The 15,403-nt window shown below is 41.0% G+C and overlaps 2 protein-coding genes across 3 annotated transcripts in view; both read left to right on the top strand.

The window, feature by feature from the left end:
• The window catches only part of hbs1l (HBS1-like translational GTPase), a 43,161-nt gene extending 41,011 nt beyond the window's left edge, over positions 1-2,150 (top strand). For both annotated transcript variants that reach the window (XM_046869429.1, XM_046869430.1), the window contains one exon: positions 1,360-2,150. In XM_046869429.1, coding sequence (XP_046725385.1) covers positions 1,360-1,371 — 12 coding nt within the window. In that variant the 3' untranslated portion in view covers positions 1,372-2,150. The remainder of the gene's footprint in view (positions 1-1,359) is intronic.
• Positions 2,151-3,505: 1,355 nt separating this feature from the next.
• Positions 3,506-13,014, top strand: aldh8a1 (aldehyde dehydrogenase 8 family, member A1). The gene is made up of 7 exons (XM_046868992.1): positions 3,506-3,730; positions 6,326-6,473; positions 7,582-7,737; positions 7,823-7,972; positions 8,769-9,025; positions 10,849-11,010; positions 12,295-13,014. The coding sequence occupies exons 1-7, from the start codon at positions 3,602-3,604 to the stop codon at positions 12,745-12,747; spliced, it is 1,455 nt and encodes a 484-aa protein (XP_046724948.1). The 5' UTR covers positions 3,506-3,601; the 3' UTR covers positions 12,748-13,014.
• Positions 13,015-15,403: the final 2,389 nt, after the last annotated feature.

The following is a 15,403-nucleotide window of genomic DNA, read 5'->3' as shown; positions in this document are numbered from 1 at the left end:
GGATTTAGATCGGGTGATTTTCATCTGATGCAGCACTCCATCACACTCCTTCTTAGACAAATAGCTGTTACATAACCTATAGGTGTGTTTGGGGTCATTGTCCTGTTGGAAAACATATTATGGGATGGCATCTTGCTGCAAAATGCTGTGGTAGCCATGCTGGTTGAGTTTGCCCAAATCACCAACTGTTTCACCAGCAAAGCACCTCTACACTATCATATTTGGATTTAAGTATTAGAAATGTTGCTCTCCACTAAGATGCCGAGGCTGTAAGAAGATCAGTATCACCCTGAAACTGAGTTACAGTACAGTGGTCCTGGTCATACAGAGGTTTTCCGAGACGGGTTCCACTCTGAAACCTCGCAAGGGTCCATCAAAAAAGTCGAGTCCTCGTGCTGTGCTTCAGGTGCAGAAGCTGCTTCGAAAAACAGATGCATGAGTGCTGCAGTGTTGCTTTAGAGGTTGCAGAAGGTCCACTTGTCAGTGCTCAGACCAGACGCCTCACACTGCAACAAGTCGGTTTGCAGGCCGTCGTCCTGAATCAAGAAAGCCTCTTCTGAAGCTGCTCACAAGAAAGTCCACAAACAGTTTGCTGAACACAATCTGTCCAAGAGCATTAATTACTGGAACCATGTCCTGTGGTCTGATGAGATGAAGATCAACTTGTTTGGCTCAGATGGCGTTCAGCATGTGTGGTGATGCCCTGGTGAGGAGAACCAAGAAAATCGTGTCTTGCCTACAGTCAAGCATGGTGGTGGTAGCATCACGGTCTGGGGCTGCTGGTACTGGGAAACTGTGGTTTATTGAAGGGAAACATGGATTCCAACATGTACTGTGACATTCTGAAGCAGAACATGATGCCCTCAGTTCAGAAACTGGACCGAATGGCAGCTTTCCAACATGATGACTCCAAAAACACACCACCAAGATGACAACTGACTTGCTGAGGAAGGTGAAGTTGATTTAGTGGCTAAGTATATCTCCAGACAATGAACCCTATTGAGCACCTATGGAATTACGGAAATGATCAGGACACCAAACGAAACCTTTTGTTATGTTTCCACACGGACGGTTTTAATTGCCGGATGCGTGCACTATTCGGATTTTGGTGCTTGATTTGAGCAAATGTTTAGTGGTTACTCAGATGTATAAAAATAATTAATGATTTTAAAGAAAGGACATCGTGAATAGGTGCGTTGCACTGATGGTTTTATGTTCACGTCTTTTATGTTTGTATATTTTTTTTTATTCAGTGTTATAATGTATGTTGCATTGCCGTTTTGCATTTTACATTGAAATGTTGCTACCTCTACGCTTCTATATGTTTGTTGGTCTGAATATGCATTTCTTCCATTGTAGATCAAAGAATAAACTGCAGCTGCACTCAGATCCTTCAGAACATGCTGACTGGCCCGAGGAGCCACTGAACAGAAGTGCAGTTCCACCCAGAAACTGGACGTCACACACAATCTCACATCTTCATCTTCATCCTCTGTCAACTCTTTCAATGGGACACGGTTTCCAGCCACAGGCTCGGCTTCTGCATGCCTTCGATTCCATTCATTCTTTCATAAGTGGCTGTTGAACATCTCCCAAGTACAGTGTGTTTACCCTGGGTTTTATTATTTTATGTAGCTTAATGTTCATCTTAATTTGACTAATAATCTGGTAGTAAAAAAAAAAAAAGGGGAAGTTCATCCTGGATGGGATGAGATGCTTTTATAGGTGCATTTTTTTTGTTCTGAGGTTATTTATTAAATATTCTTCAAGGGCTTTTGACATTATAGTACAGAATATAGTAATATGCAAATACCACTGATGTATCAAAACAACTTATTCTCATATCCATTGCTGCTGCTGATCCTGTGGCTGAATAAAAATGACTACACACAAAACATCTGTGCACGGAATCGGAGGGAACACTAAAGATCATAGCGGAGACAGAGGGAATTAAACATGGTCTAGGAGCACTTTGGTCAGGGTTCTAATAGTACATTGGTGGCCATGAGGGGCTGAGGAACCTGTGTATGAACTGCTGAGAACCTCTGGAAGCAGTGCAGCTTATTTAAAACCGTTGTATAGGTTGATTCGAAGGTGAAATTGTTCAAAAATCATGAATGCTTTTTCGAAATAAAATCATGTGAAACGGCTGCACGACTCCTGGGATTCTTTGTATGGTGTATAAAGGAAGTAATTGACATGGCATGGACTGGCACGAACTGTTCTACACACCCATTTCATCTTAATCTGTTTTCAGACAGCAAGTAAGAAAAAAGACGAATGATAAGTGGTGAATGCGAAATCTGGATATTGTTTCGGAGACGTTCCAAAGCAACTGAGAAAAAACTCAACAAGTGTGCATCAAGCTGTAGTTTGGTACTTACATTATTGTAGCTTTAAACAGTTGTTCCTGTGTTGAGCTTTAGATCAACTGCAATGTCCTCTGTCCTGAAGACTTTCACATAATGGAAACCTAATTTGCCTGGACTTCTTCCATAAATATTACCCAAATGTCACAGTACAAGTCTCAGTATTACATTTACAGCATTTGGCAACACCCTTTTCCACAGTGGTTTAAAGCTGAGTAGATAAGGGCTTTGTACAAGGGTCCAGCAGTGGCACTATGGTGGTGCTGGGATTGAAAACCAGGGCCTTCCTATTACACTTCCAACATCACAGAGCTGCCACTTCCCCATTGTGCATTTCATGAGCTATGGTCCTTCTTCTCTATGAATGCTAAAGTTTAGCATTTTGAGTCTGAGCTATTTTATTTACACACTGAACTGTTATTCAAGTGCACTGAACCTTTGGTTAATTATTAAACTTTTGATTATGAAATCACTTGTGATGAGTGAAAAGCCTGACTGGATCTCCCTGGTTGCCAGATTGGATTGATGATTTTAAAGCTAGTATATAGTAAAGTCTGGAAAAGTGGTTGATGCTGATTCGTCTCCCCCTTTTCACATAAAGGATTGAAATGTATCTCTTTAATTTGATGAATTTGTAAGTGATTACATTTTAATGTCTACCAACCAATTACCAGTTAATATGCCTGTGTTCACTGGTTATTCGTACTATTAGCGACTGTCCATTTAGATTTGGCAGACATCCTTATCCAGAGGGACTTACCTGAGCAGATACCTGAGGATTAATGGCCTTGCTCAAGGGCCCATCAGTGGCAGGAAGGAAGGAGTCTCCAGTGTTTACAACAATCAGCGATGTTTCCACCAGTGAACATCGTTCAGTTTTTATGTAATAAAACTTCATATCATTTTTTGTACATCAAGAAACAAATTTGTTTCACAAAGATTAAAAAGTCAGATGTTCTCCATTAATACATTCATGCATTCAATCAGCTATCGCATGAATATTAATGCATTAATAAATGCTGATTCTTTTGCTATGAAAGCAAACGTTTCACCAGTAGTATAAGCACTTTGTAAATCCTTATCTACTTTACGATTTTCCTAAATAAATAAAACTGGTCAATCTGGCAACATTTCCATTGGTCCACAGCAAAACCTGGAGCATTTCAGTGCACGTTTCTCACTGCTGTGTTTGTGCTGCAGTACACTGTTAGAGAACTAAAAGAAAAAACACCATGTCGGTAAATCTCGTGCTGGAGAATTACATCGGTGGGAAGTTTGTGCCCTGCTCTAGGCATGTGGACTCGTATGATCCATCCACTGGAGAACTTTACTGCAGAGTCCCAGACAGCGGTGTGGATGAGGTAAGCAGCACCCCTGACCTACAGGATAGTGAAAAGTGTGAGAGATGGGACAGATTTAGATCAGACAGTCTGCTGCTTTATTTTGGTTTAGATCTCATTCGGTTGCATCTCTGATGATCAGCTTGTGATGTATGAGGAATGTTTAGTTGGTGATTAAATAAATATGTATTTGTACAGCTGCATGCTCCAGTGGTCTACTTATTACTTCAGCACTATAACAAGTGTCCTGCTGTCAGGTGTGGAATTTAATACCTGTCAAATTATAGCTACAGGACTGGTGCACTGCTGGTTTTATTACCAACACGAGAGATACAGATACTTCATGAAGTTGTGGATGGATAGATAAAATTGATACTGTATAATATTATTCAACACCTTGCGACCAATCAGATTGGAGAACACTGCTGTAGTATAATGAGAAAAATGATCGTTTTGGATGTTTTGATTTGAAAGTTGTTGTTTTTTTATGCATCATTTTTTTTTTCTCGCAAATTATACATAAAATTATACATAAAATTATACATAAAATGCTGTCATAATAGAAATATTATATATTTGTTTAAAACTAATGCACAACGAATAAAAACAGAAGTATGGAATTCAACATAATTCGCCATTGCCTAAAATCATTTTTAAGAACAAGTAACGAATAAATTGAGGTCCCTTTGTTTCAGTTCCCTGCAATATTTACTTATTATATTCAAAAATACTTTGACACAAGTATTGGGACACTGGACTTTTCTATCTGTGCTTCCAAACTGTTACCACAAACTTGGAGGTAGAAAATTGTACAGCACGTCTTTGGATGTAGTCGCATTCAATTTTTTTCATTTTCCCTTCACTTGAACTAGGAGACTCAAACCCATTCCAGCATGAAGATCTGCTTTACATGTGATAGAATGGAAGATCTCCTGCTATAGAGCTCAACCCTGAACACCTTTGGGATGAATGTGATCCGCACCCCCAGTCCTCCTCACCTTCTCACCTACATCACTACTTGACTTCACTAATGCTCTTTGTGGCTAAAAGAATCTCACACAAAATCTGGAGGTTATTATAACTGGGGACTAGATATGGAATGTGATGGTTAAAAGGCACATACCAATCTTCTAGTCAGGTGTCCACAAATGTATGTCCATGTAGTGTAGATAGACTAATGAAGACGTTAATGGATATCAAATTAACTATTAGATTTGAAGAATGCATACAGTCATGTTTATTACAGGTTAAGGCTCCATTTGGTTTGATTTCCCGAAACTGCTGATCTAAGAGTTTCACACATAACCACTCTTTACGGTCATGGTGAGCAGAAAAGAATCAACCAAGAAGCCTCAGTAGCCTTATTTCCTTGTTTTTGACTGACAGGAGTGGAACCTGGCTGTCTAGGAGGCTTTTCTGCTCATCTCCAGCTATAAAAAGAGGTTATGTGACATACACATACTGTATGTTCCCCAAACTAAACCCTTCTCATCAGATTTCTCTCTGGAGTGCCTATGAGAATTGGCGACTTTGTTTGGGTGTAATCAACTATTTTGAGCCGTTTGTCAGCACCTGTGTGGATGAAAGCAGCTGAGTTATTAAAGCGTTTTCGCTTTGGAGTCATGACGAAGCATTTCAGTCCAACGCTCTTTGCCCTTGTTCTTCTGGAGATAATGATTAAAAAGTTTGTGCTCAGAGTTCAAGCACAACTAAGTGAGAAAAACATGCGGTAGTTAAATAGAAGACTACAGTATGTGTATAATGAGTCATAAATATTATCTAAAGTAAATAGATTAAGTCGCGAATTTCGCAGTGCGATCCGATTTCAATTGGATTCAACACAATGCGATACGATTCTTCTTCTTAACCACAGCAGATCATCCGTCTCCATACCCCCCTGTCCTCTACATCTGCCTCTTTCAAACCAACTACCTGCATGTCTTCCCTCACCACATCTATAAACCCCCTCCTTAGTCTTCCTCTTTTCCTCCTTCCTGGTGGCTCCATCCTCAGCATTCTCCTACTGATATACCCCATGTCCCTTCTCTGCACATGTCCAAACCATCTCAATCACACCTCCCTTACCTCGTCTCCAAAACATCCTACATGCGCTGTCCCACTAATAAACTCATTTCTAATCCTGTCCAATGAAACCTCAACATCTTCAGCTCTGCTACCTCCTGCTTAGTAAACGCGCTCGAGAAAAAGTTTAGCGACGAAAAATCAATTTACATATCAAATATTGGTCACTTTGTAAATAATAAATGTATTGCGCATCTACTAATAATTATATAAAAAAATATTTATTGTTTTACTGATGCAAATATGTTAAAAACTATGCATCATGATACAAATGCCAACCTACTAAGACACTTGTGTCCGATCGATATAGAAATATGCTTTTTGTAATGTGTGTATGATGCATGAAGCCTGATAACTTTTCATAATAATGTGACTGAACGGTTTTATACTAACAGATCGGTGCTAATGTTTACTGCCTCTAATATGCCACTGCAAAGAAAAGGTCATATAGTGTTCCCGAGTAATATACACTTTAGATTCTGTGTATCCGGCTGTGAAGCTTTTGTGGCATTAAAATTGTGTGTGTATTTGAAGGTGGAGGCGGCGGTGAAGGCCGCTAAAGACGCGTTTCCTGGCTGGTCTTCCACGAGTCCGGCAGAAAGAGCTCAAGTTCTGAATAAACTTGCCGATCTGATAGAAGCTCGTCTGGAGGATTTTGCGCAGGCAGAGTCTAAAGATCAGGGTAATACTGCACACACACACACACACACACACACACACACACACACACACACACATACAGTATATATATTTATATATATACAAACCCGATTCCAAAAAAGTTGGGACACTGAACAAATTGTGAATAAAAAAGGAATGCAATAATTTACAAATCTCATAAACTTATATTTTATTCACAATAGAATATAGAAACATATCAAATGTTAAAAGTGAGACATTTTGAAATGTCATGCCAAATATTGGCTCATTTTGGATTTCATGAGAGCTACACATTCCAAAAAAGTTGGGACAGGTATCTATAAGAGGCCGAAAAAGTTAAATGTACATGTAAGGAACAGCTGGAGGACCAATTTGCAACTTATTAGATCAACTGGCAACATGATTGGGTATAAAAAGAGCCTCTCAGAGTGGCAGTGTCTCTCAGAAGTCAAGATGGGTAGAGGATCACCAATTCCCCCAATGCCGCGGTGAAAAATAGTGGAGCAACATCAGAAAGGAGTTTCTCAGAGAAAAATTTGCAAGGAGTTTGAAGTAATCATCATCTACAGTGCATAATATCATCCAAAGATCCAGAGAATCTGGAACAATCTCTGTGCGTAAGGGTCAAGGCCGGAAAACCATACTGGATGCCCATGATTTTTGGGCCCTTAGACGGCACTGCATCACATACAGGAATCCTACTCTAATGGAGATCACAACATGGGCTCAGGAATACTTCCAGAAAATGTAAACATCCCTTTCCACATGTAGTCCCTGTCTGCTCTTATAATAACCTTCACTCTTCTGGAAAGATGTTCCTCTAGATTTTGGAGTGTGCTTATAAAGATTTGTGCTCATTCACCACAAGGGTGTTGGTAAAGTCAGATACTGATGTAGGTGAGGTGAGGAGGCCTCGGGTGCAGTCAGCATTCACATTCATCCCAACGATGTTCAGTAGGGTTGAGGTCAGAGTTCTGTAGGAGGAGATCTTCCACTCTAACCCATGTAAAGCATAGAACTGGCTCCATGTACAGTGGCATTGCCATACTGGAACAGGTTTGGGTTTCCTAGTTTATATATAAAACACTTTTTTATAAATCCCATCTGTCACCACTTCTTTTCTGACTCAGGGAAGACGATAAGCTTTGCCCGAAATGTCGATATCCCACGTGCCGTGCACAACTTCCGATTCTTTGCTTCGTCTATGCAACACCACACGACCGACTGCAGCCAGATGGACCACATGGGCTGCATCAATTACACTGTGCGCTGCCCTGTAGGAGTGGGTAAGTTCATAATGATGTGTGTATTTGTTTATGCATGAAAGGGAGCGATAGACAGAGGTGAAATTAGACTTTTATTTCTTAACAGCTGGTCTGATCAGTCCTTGGAACCTGCCTCTGTATCTCCTTACCTGGAAAATTGCTCCTGCTGTGGCTACAGGGAACACAGTGGTGGCCAAACCTAGTGAGATGACCTCAGTTACTGCCTGGATGATGTGCAAACTGCTGGAGGAGGCTGGTGAGGAGTGTGTGTGTGTGTGTGTGTGTGTGTGTGTGTGTGTGTGTGTGTGTGTGTGTGTGTGTGTGTGTGTGGTCCAACTGAAATATTTCTTATCAACATCAATTCTAGTTTTAAAATTAAAACAAAAAGATCCATGAGCAACTCAAGAACTTGAGCTCCCCTCAGCAATGATGGAACTGTAATGAATGGATATTCGGTGATGAGGACAGGTTTCCTTTTGAGTCTGGTTCCTCTCAAGGTTTCTTCCTCTCAGGGATTTTTTCCTTGCCACATTCTCCACTACCTCACTCATTAAGGATAAACTTACAATTATAAGAAACAAGCTTATGGACACTTAACTTATACATTCGTTTATACAAGTTTATAATATTTTTTATCTCTGTAAAGCTGCTTTGAGACAATGTCCATTTTTAAAATCGTTGTACAAATGAAATTGAATTAGAATGCAGTGTAGGCCACCAGGGGGCGCTGATCACTTACTTTGTTTTGGATTTGTTTTTAGTCTCTGGATGTCTGTGGCCCAGTCAGGAATTCCCAGGAATATCTTTAGAAAATTGATACTTCAGACAGCTTTCTTATTCAGAAACATAAAAAATGTCATTGTGGGCATATTTCGGGGTTTAAAAGGAAAAAAACAGGCAGAAAATTTACCATTTTTATCAGAGTTTCTTTTTTTTTTACCTTATTAATAATTAATGTTTATGTATATTTATGTAATGCATTTGTATGTACTATTTCTGTGTGTGTGTGTGTGTGTGTGTGTGTGTGTGTGTGTGCGTGTGTGTGCGTACAGGTTTCCCACCAGGAGTTGTGAACGTAGTGTTTGGTACAGGGCCGCGTGCAGGCGATGCCATCGTGTCTCACCCTGATGTGCCTTTGATTTCATTTACGGGCAGCACGGCTACAGCTAGAGTGATAACAGAGCGCAGCGCCCCCTACTGCAAGAAACTCTCTCTGGAGCTCGGAGGAAAAAATCCAGCCGTGGTGTTCGCCGATGCTGACCTTGAGCAGTGCATCAGCACCACCGTGCGCTCCAGCTTCTCCAATCAGGTGAGGTCTCTTATACAAACCGGCCAATGAGCTCATTCTTTTACTGCACAATATCATTTAGAAACCCTGTTTAGTAATAATAGATCAGTACAATACAATTGTGATATCTACTGTATAGTATTGATCATTGATTTGGAATTTGATGCATCGCGATGCACTAGAATGTGAAGAACTCTTGATATAATATAGAGTGAATCACAGCCACGTACACACGTGTGCATCACGTCATAACAGTTCAAACAGAGTGTATCGTTGCACCCCTACTTATATTTAGTTGATATTGGCAGCAGCAACAAAAGTCGCAAGTTTGAATCCTGACGATGTGGAGAGACGAGGGAACATGATTGGCTGCATTTTGTGTACAGGAGAGATTAGCATACTCTTTCTCTCTTGTCAATCAAAGCAACAATATCCAAATGTGGACAGGTAAAGTCAAGTACAGTGGGGGAAATAAATATTTGATCCCCTGCTGATTTTGTGAGTTTACCCCCTTACAAAGAAATGCACAGTCTAGAATTGTTATAGTAGGTTTATTTTAAAAGAAAGAGAGACAGAATCTAAAAAAAATACATAAAAAACATCAAAAGAAAGGTTATTATTAAGAAATTAATTTATATTTGCTCAAATTAAATAAACATTTGATCCCGTACCAAATTAGCAAAAACTCCCACACACCCAAATTAGTCCTGTCTCTTTAAGAAAGTTCTCAATCAACCTCTTCCATTCAAACCTCTCCACCACCACGGGAAAGACCAAAGAGCTGTTAAAAGTTGTCAGGGACAAGATTGTAGACCTGCACAAGGCTGGAATGGGCTACAAGACCATCAGATTGTTGCCTTGGCTGGAAGACCCGTCCACTACCCATCTACAGTGTTCTGGCTGAGGCCTGGAGGTTCTCAACCAAGATTCTACAGCGCATGGCCTCTTTCATGTGGTGAAGTCTTCCTGTACCCTGTGGAGAAGCAGCCCCAAAGCAAAATGTTTCCTCCTCCATGTGTGACAGTGGCAATGGTGTTCTTGGAGTCATATTCAGCATTTCTCTGATTCTAAAAAATGGCAAGTCAAGTTGATGCCAAAGAGCTCAACTTGTTCTCACATGACCACATCACATTGTCCCAAGCCTTCTCTGAATCATTTAGGTGTTCATCAGCAAACTTTAGACAGCCCTGTTCAAGTGCATTCTGGAGCAGAAGGACCTCAGTGTGTTACCGATGGTTTTGCTGACTGTGGTCGCAGCTCCCTTGAGATCATTAACAAGTTCCTCCTGTGTAATTCTGGGCGTATCCTTCACCTTTCTCAGAATCATCCTTACCCCATGAGGTGAGATTTTGCATGGCGCTCCAGAGCGAGGGCGATTGACTGATCTTGTATTTCTACCATTTTCAAATGATATCAAACTATTTCTCACCAAGCTTCTTGCTGATGGTCTACAATCTTGTCCCTGACGTCCTTGGAAAATTCCATACTAATTTTAGTACCAGTGCTCTGCAGGACTTTTGATTTATTTTAGCTACAGATGATGAAAAATTTCACCTCGTGACACAAAGATGTTTTTACAACACGCGTTATGTGTCGTTATACCGCGGCGTGCTGAAGTTAGCTAGAAAAATCTCGATTGGACATCAGTTTTCTGTATTTATATACATTTTTCAGGAAATATGAATGAAAATAAAAACAAATCTGTACTTTAATTACTTAAAAAAAAAAACAGTTAAATTCTGTGTAACAAGGTACTGATGATTGTACAGTGTTACATGCTGCCACAAGGAGGTGCTCATTCCCTGCTGGAGTTACCCTCATCTTCATTTTTTTTCCTTCTCTAGGGTGAGATTTGTCTCTGTACCAGCAGGATTTTTGTGGAGCGAAGCGTTTACCCACAATTCCTAGCAAAGTTTGTAGAGGCGGCTCGCCAGTGGAAAACCGGCACGCCCTTTGACCCCTCCAACCACAATGGGGCACTTGTGAGCTTGGAGCACTTAAAAAAGGTTGGACAATATCGTAATTAATTCATTTATATTGAGTTCGTTCTCACACAGGCAGTGACTCATTGGTTTTTGGATCGTTTCAGTGATGGCAAACATACACCCACTTTATTCAGGAATTCAAAATATCTCTAGTATGAAAGCAACTTTTGATCCTATTACTCATTCTGTTATTTATTCATCTTCAGTAAGCACTTTATTCCCGTGAAGGTTCATGGGTGTCATTCCCAAGGAGTACAATGTGCCTCACATGGCAACGTTCACACAAACGCACACTCTCATTCACACCCCTAGGGAGATTTAATGTAGCTAAATTAGCGGAGGAAACCCGGAGAACCTGGTGGAAGCCCACATAAAAACGGAGAGAACATGTGAACACCATACAGATAGTTACCTGAGCCAGAATACACCAAAACTACTACAATGAAATCAGTGCTAATGTTACTTCAGATGTTAAAATTGACATTAGCATATATCTCGCTAGTAATCCTCCAGAAACCACACACTTTGTCTGCATTAATTCGTAAAAGATCGATCGATGATTATAATGTTCCAAATGATTTCTTCAACATATATTAACTTTACTTTATTTGTACCTTTTGTTTTGTTAGCAAGAGTTTAACCTCGCTACATTAATACAGCAGGTTTCCCCGCTACAGCAGCCAGCATCCGTCTAGCTACAGCAGCTAGCAAAGCATCGATAACTGATAGTCTAAACATTATAAGGTATCAAATGTGATGATTTGAGCACCTTGATGGAGAGAAGTAACTTTGGTATACCTTTTATTCTATGTAGTGCAGTTCCAGGTTTAAAGAAACTAGTTAATTAATGGATAAACGTATAGTATTTCAGAATGCTAATTTTATTTCGAGCTAATAAATCTGACCAGTTAACATGGAGTCAGTTATATAGTTAAAAGTGACAGGTCTAAAGTCGTAAGTTCAAAGTCTATAGCTTTCCCTCAGCCTGTAACATGTTGTTTCTTCAAGCTGGTTTCATCCAGAAAGATGAGAATTCCTTCACGTGACAATACCCCCAACAACACACACACACATTCTTTTAATATTTACTTTAGATTTCCTAAGCAGTACTTTGAGCTTGAAAAACGTCGGAAAATGTTCAAAGGGTGTTAATATTTATGCAAGCTGCTGCACTGATTTTTCCATGACTGCACTGAGTGTAAAAACGTTTCGTATTTTCTTTGTTATTGTGCTGCTTACATTCAAAAACGCCACCAGGATGGGGCTACATAAGATCTTTGGCCGGTTGTCGGGTTCTGGTTTCAGGTTCGGAGTTACGTGGCTCTGGCGAGGGCCGAGGGAGGTGAGGTGCACTGCGGCGAGGGAGTCGACGCTCTCACTCTCCCGCCTCGGAATGCATCCGGGTTCTTCATGCTGCCGACAGTGATCTCAGGTGTATCAGACTCCTCTGCTGTGATGCAGGAGGAGATATTCGGCCCTGTGACCTGTGTGACGGCGTTCGACACGGAACAGGAAGTGATAACCCGGGCGAACGGGGTGCGCTACGGCTTGTCGGCTGTTGTGTGGTCACGAGACGTGGGCCGCGTTCACCGAGTTGCGAGGCAGCTCCAGGCTGGGTTAGTGTGGACCAACTGCTGGCTGATCCGAGATCTAAACCTGCCGTTCGGAGGAATGAAGAGCTCAGGCCTCGGGAGAGAAGGCGGGAAAGATTCCTACCACTTTTTCACTGAGGTCAAAACAATTACAGTGAAGCACTGAAAGGTTGCATGTTAACAAGCTACCATTAAAGTGTTGCTTTTCTCAGTTTAATCTTCTTCAAATTCCAGTGACACCAAACTACCACTTCTGGGCCTCTAAACAAGGCCCTTAACCCCATAACTGCCTAAATATCTGAATTAAATAAATGTTATTGCTCTGGTTCGTCTGGTTAGTTCCTCTGCCAAATAATGTAAATTAATATCTTCTTCACCAACTAAAAGATGTATTATTGAACATTCATGTGATAAACAAAACACTTTGACCTTTTTCTTATTTCTGTTGCTCCTTTTCGGGGTCTCCACAGAGGATCATCCGTCTCCATACCACTCTGTTCTCTATAGAACATCTGCCTCTTTCAAACTAACTACCTGCATGTCTTCCCCTTACCACATCCATAAATCTCCTCCTTGGCCTTCCTCTTTTCCTCCTGCCTGGCAGCTCCATCCTCAGCATTTTCCTACCGATATAACAGACAAACAGACCAGGAACATCCCACAAGAGCTGCAGTTTTGGAGATTCTCTAAACCAGTCGTCTAGCCATCACAATTTGTCATCACAAACTCGCTCAAATCTTTACGCTCGCCCATTTTTCCTGCTTCGAACACGTCAAATTTGAGGACAGAATGTTCACTTGCTGCCTAATATATCCCTCCCACTAACAGGTGCCATGATAAGGAGATGAGTGTTTTTTACTTCACTGCTCATAATGTTATAATGTTATAATGTTATAATGTTATAAAGTTATGCCTGGTCGGTGTTTGGACAATCATTCCTAAAACCAAAACAAATTTGTCCTGAGATCGGTCTTTCAGCTCTGAACCAAAATTCACAACTTTTTCTCTGCCTGGAGAATGTTTGCTTCCTTAAGGCTGGAATCAGTCTTAAGCTTTCTCCACCTGTGCTGTCATTGCATTAATGTTTATTTTAGGTTTTATAAGCAATACTTTGCTCTCAGTGCACACCGGCATGAGACCGTGCTGTAATCAGGCTGGCCGGCTATCGCTTTCCCAAAGACTCAGTGTGGAGCTGTGTGGGACATTTAGCTGAGGTGGGAGGAAGTGAATTCTCTGTGTGTATGTTAGTCATCCAAATGGTTAACCTCTTTTTCATTTGTGATATTCTACAAAGGTTAGCTTACACACACACACACACACACACACACACACACACACACACACACGTGTCCTACTATGCTAATGAAGAGTTTCTGTTGACATAATTATGACTAAATCAAGTCATCTAACCTCAATAATCAAAAACCTTATATTATATTATATTATATTATATTATATTATATTTTATAGTATAGTATAGTATAGTATAGTATAGTATAGTATAGTATAGTATAGTATTAGCCTAGGGGGCACTATATGGACAAGTTAAAAAGGATAAAGTTTGTGGACACATTTGTATGTGCTTTATAAACATCCAATTCCACATTTAGCCTCCATTTGCTCTTAGGATAATCTCCATTCTTTTGGGAAGATGTTGTACTAGCTTTTGGAGTGTACTCGTGGCCACAACGCATTACACGCATCATTCAGCCACAACGCATTACAAAGTCAGGTACTGATGTAAGTGAGCTGAGGAAGCTTCAGTAGGGTTGGAGCTATATAGCAGGCTACTTAAGATCTTCCACTCCAACCCATTTAAAGCATATCTTCATGGAGCTGGCTTTCTGCAGAAGGTGCATTGGGGGGCGCTTGCCTTTGGACGATGCTCGCCTTGCCTTGTGTCCCCGGTTTGAGGCTCGACATGTGCTTTTTTTCGTTATGTAGCGAAGGAAGGCGAGATAAAGGAGCTAAAAGTCACCTTTCCAGCGGCTGCCCATTGGAGGGTCCGTGGTGCCGTAAGAGTGTGCTTGCCTTTGGCCGGTGGTGTCCCCAGTTGGAGGTTCGCTTCTTTCATTCTTTCTCGCAAGTAATGGCGAGATAGAGGAAAAATAAAACCCCACAACTATTCAGCAGCTGCTTTGATGGAGGTTCTTTGGTGCTCTAGCGGGGTGCTTGCCTTTTGTTGGTGGTGTCCCCGGTTCGAGGCTCACCTCATTCATTTATTCTTTATGTAGCGAAGGAAGGCGAGATAAAGGAGCGAAAAAAAGAACACTATTCCAGCGGTTGCTTCGATGGACTTAGGAGGGTGCTTGCCTTTCACTGCTGGAGTCCCCATTTTGAGGCTCACTTTGTCTGTTCTTCCTTTGTTGCGACGGAAGACAAGATCAAGGAGCAAAAAAAATACCCTGCAGCAGATAGCACCTGTAGCTCATTGGGTTTGTGAGTGAGGTGCAGATGCTCTGGGTTCAAGCCTTGTCTGGACTGCAGTGAAGAGCTTATGTGATTATTTAGCTACTAATTTACTTTAAAGCATATCTGAACCTCAACCTTTCATTATATGAAAAGCTAGATAAAGGAGAAAAAAACACCTATCCAGCAGCTGCCCACTGGAGGTTCATGCGGCACCACAGGATGGTGCTTGACTTTGTAGCACACACTTAATTGGGCTTTAACACACTGAGCCACCAGCATTTCCTGTCAGCCCTGCTTTTTCTTTAGGTGGGGTTCTCTTTTGCTTTATACCTACACATGGATACATGCAGCTAAAAACCAAGCACAGGCTCAAACCTCGATTTTCTCACATACAGTACACTTGCCCATGA

This window comes from Silurus meridionalis, chromosome 16 (assembly GCF_014805685.1).
Source record: "Silurus meridionalis isolate SWU-2019-XX chromosome 16, ASM1480568v1, whole genome shotgun sequence".
Classification (NCBI taxonomy): Eukaryota; Metazoa; Chordata; class Actinopteri; order Siluriformes; family Siluridae; genus Silurus; species Silurus meridionalis.
The sequence above is the reverse complement of the archived record's forward strand: the minus strand, read 5'-3'. Positions and strand labels throughout refer to the sequence as shown.